General features: G+C 39.5%; 1 protein-coding gene across 1 annotated transcript in view; it reads right to left on the reverse strand.

The window, feature by feature from the left end:
- The window catches only part of Ttbk2 (tau tubulin kinase 2), a 127,870-nt gene that overhangs the window by 52,165 nt on the left and 65,962 nt on the right, over positions 1 to 9,743 (reverse strand). The window contains exons 5-6 of the mRNA XM_005364320.3: positions 4,178 to 4,318; positions 1,928 to 2,032 (exon numbers count right to left, since the gene is read on the reverse strand). Coding sequence (XP_005364377.1) covers positions 1,928 to 2,032; positions 4,178 to 4,318 — 246 coding nt within the window. The remainder of the gene's footprint in view (positions 1 to 1,927; positions 2,033 to 4,177; positions 4,319 to 9,743) is intronic.

The following is a 9,743-nucleotide window of genomic DNA, read 5'->3' on the forward strand; positions in this document are numbered from 1 at the left end:
GCCAGGTGGTGGTGGCGCACACCTTTAATTCCAGCACTCGGGAGGCAGAGGCAAGCGAATCTCTGTGAGTTCGAGGTCAGCCTGGTCTACAAGAGATAGTTCCAGGATAGACTCCAAAGCTACAGAGAAACCCTGTCTTGAAAAAATATGTATGTATGTATGTATGTATGTATGTATGTATGTATGTACATACATACACACACACACTCTTACATGCATAAACAATTTATGTTAAAATTTAAGTTTTGGATACTTAGTTATTCTAGGTAACAGAGATGAAGCCAAACACGATCATAGCCTCAGACAATATAACACCACACGCTACTTTGCTTAAAAGACTTTCTATACCTTGCCTTCTCATAGTGAATCTACTATAGTTTCTTCTATCACCTTTTTTTATCTAGTTCAAAACCAAGACTGCTCTCTCCTCTTGCCCAGCTTGACTAAAGCGGCTCCATTCCAAACGGCTGAAGTCAAGAACACATGGTTAGCCTCCCCAGCAGGGTCCACCAAGGGCTCTCTTTCTAGAAGGAGCAGGACTGGAGCATTCCCACCTCGCCTTAGCAGCCTGCTGATGAAGGGACAGAGATGTGCATGGTGCACTGCCTCTGACAGACTTTCTCCTGACATGACTCTAGCCAGACTCCCTGAAGTCTCTTCTAAAGTTGGCCTTGATTAGGGAGCATCTTTGTTTGTCTTTGCTAGTCCAGTTTTGACAAAAATCTCTGAGTGTCAAATCCCCTGGAAATGGAGTTACAGACAGTTGCGAGCTGTCATGTGGGTGCTGGGAATTAAACTCAGGACCTCTGGAAGAGCATTGCGTGCTCTTAACCACTGAGCCATCTCTCCAACCTCGGCAAAAACCGTAAGAGGTAAGTTTAGTAAAAATCTGCTACCATGCCGGGTGGTGGTGGCGCACGCCTTTAATCCCAGTACTCAGGAGGCAGAGGCAGGCGGATCTCTGTGAGTTCGAGGCCAGCCTGGTCTACAGAGCTAGTTCCAGGACAGGCTCTAAAACTATAGAGAAACCCTGTCTTGAAAAACCAAAAACCAAAACAAAACAAAACCCTCTACTTGGACATTTGATCAAATTCCCTATACCCATATCTCCCTAGCTCACCACTGTGGTGTGCCTTAGCATGACTACCTTCATATACAAATTCACCAGAGAAGAACTTTCTATGTATCACAAAGTTAGAACTCATGTTGAAGGGACTCTAACCAGTCCAAGCATGGCAAACATAGCTCTGGCAGGCCTTACTTTTCTCCCTCATTCCCTCTGCCTTGCTAAAAACACCATTAAATTACATTCCTAAAGCTAGCCCCCAAGGTTGGCCACATCCTCCTCCTAAGGCTGACTACCAAGGTCCAGCTATCAAAGCATTGAAGTTCAGCAATCAAAAACTCCTTTTAGCTACCCTAATTAACAAGTCTAATCAAATTAAACACCTCATCCTAACATGGGGTTTCTGCTTGTACTTTTATAAAATACCATGTTCCTATGTGCCACATCTGTCTCCTTTTATCCAGCGGCAGTCGGTCCCTTGTCATCATGCCCATCTGTCCTTTGTGCTCCCCACTCCCTTGTTTCCTTCCCCTTCTCCCTCGCCCTCTATCTCCTGTCTTTGCCTCTAACCACTTGCCTTTGTCACTCTGTGTTGAGAACTTGGTCTTAGGGTGTCTTGAGCCAATACTAATCCCTTTAACAACCCCTACTGATTATATGTAGCTAACTCTAGACACTAGTTTCTTAATCTTGTCAACTACTGATCTGATTTCAATAAAACAAACATCCATTTTTTAATTCACTGAGCTTCATCCCCCTCCTCCTAACATTAATTCTGATACCTAATTAGCATTTCTTTAAAGCGATAATAGAAATAATAGTTTAATTATCAAGTATTAAACAATAATGAAAAAAACTTACTGGTCTGACGTCACCACAGGAATTGGTAAATTGTCGGGCCAAGCCAAAATCAAGCATGAAACATTTCCTACATGTACTGGGAAAGCGTCCCATTGCAAAGTTTGACTAGAAAAAAATAAAGATGGAAAATACATTTTCTTATAATAGTCCCACCTGCATTTTATGCTGCATGAATTCTTCTAGTCTATATAGCACATTGCAGATACAGTACTTTAAGTTTATAGTTTTTACTAAGCACTAATATATAGTATAATTTAGTGGCTGGTTCTACCTCTCAAGGGAAAATTAAAGCTTTTCATAGTGGAGTGTTCTTATAAATACTATTAGTGACTTGAGAAAAGAGCTGTTAATGTCTCTACCACCAGGAACACTAAGCAAAAATAAATTTAAAAGCTTGTACAGTTATTATATAACAACCAAATTAAATTCAGAACTAGAATTCTTTGAAATTCTAGTTTAAGTTACTGCTTAAATGACAACCCAAGCTCCTAATTGAGGAAAGCTAGGGATGGGGTAAACACATATAACATAAAAGAATTTTTATTACTTCTCAACCTTTTAGTTAAGTATAAGGGCTGGTTATGGTGGCACACACCTTTAAATCCAGTATGAAAGGCAGAGGCAGGCTGATCTCTGTAAGTTCAAGGTCAGACTGGTCAGCAAGTTCCAAGTTAACACTGTCTTAATAAACAAATAAATAAAATAATTTCCTATATGTATCATAAAGCTGAATCTCACTAAAATTAAAAATATAATCCAGGAAAAACATTCCAAAACAATCCTAATGAAAAAATGCTTTACATTTTTCTCTTTAAAAAAGAGAAATCAGTGTAGCCAGATATGATGGCATAGACTTTTAACTCCAGCATTCAGGAAAAAGAGACAAGACAATCAGTTTAAGGTCACCCTGAACTACATACACAGCAAGATCTGTCTTGACAATGAGACCCTGCCTTAAAACAAAACATAAAAGCCTCAAGCCTAAAACTGTGTAATGTGTTGTGTCAAGTGACTTGAAGTTTGGAAAGTTAGATATGCAAATAAAAGAACTGCAATGGTAAAGTTCAAGCTACTGTTCACTTTTTAAAAAGTATATTATTTTACTTAGGGGCTTTCTGATGAAAGAGAAAGTGGGTTTCTCCAATGATGACAGAGAAAGGTGCAGAACAACAACAGATTCTGCAGTTTCAGCTGACTCCACAGTGCCTACCTGTGAATCTTTATACATTCACTCTCTCTGTGCAATAACTGAGCTAAAACAAATCACTTAGTCACACTGCCTTATTTAAATGTACTAATAACGGAAAGCCAGTTTCCGGCTTCACAGTGGTCCTCACTCTGTAAGAACCCACTCTGAAGAAACTTAGTTGCCATTTTCATGTAAACTAATTTTAGAAATGATGTAATAACAGATGGCTATACTTTCAAATGCACCAATATCAATAAATATATAAATATGAGCTCAGAAATGGGTCATCTTTCCTTATGACAAATAAAATATCAGATAGAAAAGAAAGCACATTTCAATAATGGAAACAATGACTTCTATGAAAAACAAAACAGAACAAAAAAAGGAAAAATAAATTTTATTTCCAAAGTAGTTCTTAGGAGATTAAGGTCTTTCATAGTTGATTATTCTAGTGAATGCATTTGGTGACTTGAGAAGATGAACAACTGGTATCAGGAGACACACAATTCAAACTAATGATTTTTAAGTGGGGTTGAATAATTAGCAATGCTAAAGTATCTAAAAATTGGCAGACACAAACTTGTCTGTGAGGTGCTTGTGGGGACCAGAGCACAGCCTCAGGTGTTGTTCCTCAAGCAGGCTGGGGTTCACTGGCAGCCTATCTCACCTGTCCAGCCCTGGGATTACAAGCTTGCACCACCATACCCACTTTTCTTTTAACATAGGCTCCAGGGACCAAACGCAACACTCAAGCCCTCAAGTACTGACTGGGTCATCTTTCAGCCCAAGCATAGAATTTTTATTTAGCTGGCAAACAATATTTTATGGTATGAAAAAAAGCTAATGAAAATAAGAAGTTTTCAATTACCACTTTAAAAACAAAACTAAAATAAAATAAAGGGTAAAATATTTTTGTTCTTAAGGCATTACAGAAATATAGACATTTTTTGTATTTAATGACAACAAATACAAAAAAACCCTACATTCATCAAACATTCTGTCTTTGACATTAGAAGTACCAAACAATAGCCTTCTGTGCTTAGAACAGACAAGGCCCCTACCGGTTTGATGTCTCTGTGGAGGAATCCCACAGAATGGATGCTTTCAATAGATTCCAGAATCTGTTTCCCAAGCCGAAGAGTAGTGCTGATGGTGAATGTGCCCCGGGACTGGCTACGTCGAAGATCTGCCAGATTCCGACCCTATGGAATAGGACAATCACTTTGACTGCTCTATGGACTGGAGAGGGAGGGGGAGAGGAGTTTGGGGGAGGGGAGAAGGGTAGGAGGAGGGGGAGGGAAATGGGAGGCTGGGAGGAGGCGGATACTTTTTTTTTCCTTTTCTCAAAAAGAAAAAAATACAGTCCTAATATTGTGATAAGACTTGAAACATCCACTATATTACCATACTATAAAATGCTGTGCCTGAAATAATAAGGCTCTTGCCTAAGTTGTGATCTTCTAACTCAAAGAATTATATGTATGTATTCCTCTTTGTGTACATGACTGTGGGTGCCCTCAGAAACCAGAAGAGAACATCTGATCACCTAGAACTGGAGTTAAAGATGGCTGTGAGCTGCTCAACAGGGGTGCTGCAATCTGAACTCCAGCCCTCTGGAAAAGTAGCAAGAGCTCTTAGCCACTGAGTCAAGTCTCTTGAGTCCTAAGAATGAGCATGCTGTTAGTAATCATATATCTAAGTCATCATGTTTTGATTTACCCTTGCTATTCTAACACATATAGATTTGACTTTTTCTTTCTTTCCTTTTCTTTTCCTTCCTTCCTTTTCTTTTTTCTCTGAGGTGGGGGGGGGGATCTCATGTACCCTAGGCTAACCTCAAACTCCCTTTGCAACCAAGGATGACAACGAACTGATCTTGCCTTCAACTACAATTTCTGAGATTACCAGTGTGCACCACCATGCCAAGTTTATGCAATGATGGGAAGTGAATCCAGAGCAAGAGCTTCAAGCATGCTAGTCAAACTACCAAGCTACATCATCAGCCCCTTAGATGTGAGTATTTTAAAAAATACGAAATATAGATATCTCTTCTAGTTCCATTTATGTTACTATGATAAACCCCTTAACAGAAAGCAATGTAAAGGAAGAAATGATTTATATGGCTTACAATTTCAAGTTACAGTCCATCATTTTTGGGGAAAGTCAAGACAGCAACTCAAGCAGTTAGTCACATTACATCTACAGTCAAGAGCAATATAAATACATTCTTGCTTGTTTACCCTCAGCTAGCATTCTTTTCTTTTCCAGTGTTCAGAAGCAAAAGTCGGGATCTTCCTGTATCAACTAAAAATCAAGGCATTCCCCCATTGCTGTACCTACCAGCTAACCAGATCTGGAAAATTCCTTATTGAGTCTCCTTCCCAGGCAGTTCTAGGTTGTGTCGAATTAAAACCAACCAGCACAAATATCCATAGCGGCATTCCTCTTTACTAGCCAACACCCCTCCCCACAAGTTACTTAGTTTTCCTACACCAGTTTTTTTAAAATAAAAAAAAAACTAACAATAATTCATATAATTTTATGAACACTAAATAAAATCCATATGAAGTTTCGGGGATGCTGTCTTGTACTCAACAAATCCTAAGGACTGTTATTATTAGGAAATCTTATAGGAAAGAGAAGACCATAAGGGCCAACAAAAGAACAAAAGGTTTTTTTTTTTGGTTTTTTTGGGGTTTTTTTGATTTTTTTTTTTTTGGTTTTTCGAGACAGGGTTTCTCTGTGGCTTTGGAGCCTGTCCTGGAACTAGCTCTGTAGACCAGGCTGGTCTCGAACTCACAGAGATCCGCCTGCCTCTGCCTCCCGAGTGCTGGGATTAAAGGCGTGCGCCACCACCGCCCGGCTTCAACAAAAGTTTAAACAGCTAGGTGATGGTGGATACCTAGCATAAGTCAGCTAAAACATGAACTATACATCCGGGGAGGTAGCTGGTACAGGGTATCTGAGCAACACAGAGTAAGTAGTGATGTAACTCTTATATAACTATTTCTGGCAAAATGCCATCCTTTTGTCTGATTTTTTTTTTCTATCAGTATGACCTTGAGTTTAGAGACAAGCATCCTTCCATTGCCTTTCCCTGTGCAACCTGTGTGCTACGCCCCTTGCCTGTCAGCATCGGCCTGCTTGTCAGTCTGTGTGCTAGTGAATAATGCATGTTATACATGCTTAAAACTCCTCAGATTCTTTCAACTTCCTAGCCTCCTTCCAAGCCTCCCTGTCATTGGCATCACAGCTCAGGCCTCACGAATGAGAAGCACCAAACATTCAGCTATCAAAGCAGCCAGCCTGGTCCCCAAAGCCAGCTCCAGGGCAGCCAGGGTTGTTAAACAAACAAGTAAACTAACAAAACTACATCCTAGATAATACCAAGCTTTAATTTACAGCAACCACTACTTTCATAAGAACAACTCAATTGGAATCAATTACCTTGATTAACGACATCAGAAATTACTTAAATGTCATAAAATGTAATTTTAATGTATCAACTGGTGTTTGGGGCATAATGTTTCATGTCTATAATTCTAGTAGTTTTTGTTATTGTTGTTATTATTTTGAGACAAGCCTTATGTAGCCCACGCTAGAATGGATCTTGTTATGTAGCAGAGGGCTAATTTTAAATTCTTTTGTTCTTTTTATTTATTTGTTTGAGACAGGGTCTATGTAGCCCTTGTCTGTCCTGGAACTTGCCATATTGACTTTGACCCTCCTGCTTCTACTTCTTGAGTTTGAGAACTGCAGGCATACACCATCACACAGAGCTAATCTCAACATTAGAGAGAAAGAAGAAGTTAAGGCCAGCCTGTACTACTAAGTAGGCTCCATGACAGCTGGGACTACAGAATGAGATCCCAATTCATAACAACACACACACACCAGGAAAGAACAACACACAAAAAAAGATCTAACAAAATCGAGGAAGAGAAATACAAGGCTGACACAAGAATAGCATGTAGGAGGTATAAGGGCGGATATTTTCATATAGTAAAACTCAAAAAAATTGTTGAGAGCTTATTTCTCCCAAGTAATTCTACAAAGTTAACAAGATCAAACTCCATGCTGTTTTCTGAGTGACAAAAGTGCGTAAGGCCAGGAATGGCAACACACACCTGTAGCTCTGGTACCCCAAAAAAACAGATAACTAGGCTACAGAGGGACTTCTAGGCCACATAGGACTACATAGCAAGATCCTGTCACACACACAAAATTAAAAAAAGAAATAAAGAAAAAGACAGAGAGGCAGACAGAGATGGATGTTGGGGAGGAAGAGGATGAGATCTAAAGTAGGGGAAAGGGAAAGAGATTGGGTAGCATACCTAAATGGAGAAAGACAGTGAACTCCTGGGCATAGCAGCTAATAATGATAATGAGCCCAAATGTGCTTGCTCAAACCTGTCATCTCAGCACTTGAGAGGTGAAGATTAGGATACCAAGGCAATTCTAAGATATATACTAAGTGCAAGACCAGCCTAGGCTACATGAAATCCTGTCTTAAAAACCAAAACCCACAAGCCGGGTGATGGTGGCGCACGCCTTTAATCCCAGCACTCGGGAGGCAGAGGCAGGCAGATCTCTGTGAGTTCGAGACCAGTCTGGTCTACAGAGCTAGTTCCAGGACAGGCTCCAAAGCCACAGAGAAACCCTGTCTCGAAAAACCAAAAAAAAAAAAAAAAAAAAAACCAAAAAAAAAAAAAAAAAAAAAAAAAAAAAAAAAAAAAAAAACCACAAAAAAAAAAAAATAAATATAAAAACAGAAAAAGTAACTATCATATCACTGCCAATTTATTTTCATAGATAAGATGCCTTCTCAAACATAATTCTCTCCCATTCTAAACATACTAGATTATTTTCATGTCAATTCCCATGCTATCATTTTCATTTATATATTAAAAAGTACATATGACCAAAGAAATAAAAATATAGACAGAAGTAATCAGAATGTCTACTATTATAAATTTGACATAGAAAAATCAATATGAACCACAATGTACTCTCTCTCTTAAAATTGGATTTTTTGTTTGTTTGTTTGTTTGTTTTCAAGACAGGGTTTCTCTGTGTAGCCCTGGATGTTCTGGAACTCACGTTGTAGACCAGGTTGGTCTTGAACTCAAAGATGAACCTGTCTCCCAAGTGCTGGAATTAGATGTGTGAACCACCACACCCTACTAAAATTGGATTTTTAAAAAAGACTTATTTATTTCTATGTACACAACATTCTGCCTCCATGTATGCCCACATGCCAGAGGAGGACGCCAGATCTCATTAGAGATGAGCCACCATGTGGTTGCTGGGAATTGAACTCAGGACCTCTGGAGGAGCAGCCAGTTGCTCTTAACCTCTGAGCCATCTCTCAGACCTAAAATTGGATTTTTTTAATCTATTTTCTTAAAAAAAAATGGAGACAATGACCAATCCTATTGCAATAGGTACACATGACAGCTGAATTGTCTCTAAAGACTACTTCCCATTAAAAGGAACCAGGGCTGATTGGAGGAACAGCGGAAGCATGAAATAGAGAGAATGAACACAATATATAATATTGTATCAGAAAATAAGGATGCTTTAAAAATGATACCTAAGCCGGGCGCACTCGGGAGGCAGAGGCAGGCGGATCTCTGTGAGTTTGAGACCAGCCTGGTCTACAAGAGCTAGTTGCAGGACAGGCTCCAAAACCACAGAGAAACCCTGTCTCGAAAAACCAAAAAAAAAAAAAAAAGATACCTAATCTGGTCAAAGTGCAGCCCACAGAAAGTCCCACTAGCTAAGGCTCGAATTTACTGAACATTCAAAGCTGCAGGTTTGGCTTGATGGCACACTCAGATAATCCTTGATTGAAAGGCTCAGGCAGAAAGTTTGGAAACAGCCTGGGATGCATGGTGAGTAACACCCTTGTCTCAAACAAAAATAAATGTTGCAATGTCAGTTCCACGAGTGTGTAATTGTATTGAGGAGGGAAGGGAAGGGAGAGACTATGCGAGCACAAAGGAAAACAGGCGTTCCTGTCTCCTACAGGAGAGTACTAGTGAGCCCACAGTTCTGAAGACGGATTAAAGGAGAGGAGTCTAATATTAACTCTGACTTTCCTATGTAAAAGGTGTACTTCAGGGTAACCCAATATTGCTTGAAATACTTTTATTTTATCTCAGTGGAAAAGAAATGATGCAATTAGAATAGTGCATTTGTAAATCTCGCTAAGATCACAAGCAATGCGTACTAATGAACTGAAAAAAAAAGGAAAATAAGATACATTGCGAAAAATCACTTAAAACTTCAAAACAGGTGGACTAGGCTGCAGGGAGGTCAGACATTGGCCCTCCGAACATAGCTGGGAGTGTGTGTATGACACCTCTCAAATACCCTTGCCAAGGAAGTGGAAATTAGAATCTAACCATCAGTTTATAAGAAATGGGTGGGAAGTGGAGCGGCATGTTAAATATTAACAAAGAGAAACAATCAGCAAAATCCAGAATAAGAGAATTTTTACTTAAAACAACAAAGAAGGAAATCTTCAAGTAAATAAGACAGACGAACCTGCAGATCAAAAAAGGGCTTAAGAGCCGGGTGATGGTGGCGCACGCCTTTAATCCCAGCACTTGGGAGGCAGAGGCA

Source organism: Microtus ochrogaster (genome assembly GCF_000317375.1).
Source record: "Microtus ochrogaster isolate Prairie Vole_2 chromosome 14 unlocalized genomic scaffold, MicOch1.0 chr14_random_1, whole genome shotgun sequence".
Lineage (NCBI taxonomy): Eukaryota > Metazoa > Chordata > Mammalia > Rodentia > Cricetidae > Microtus > Microtus ochrogaster.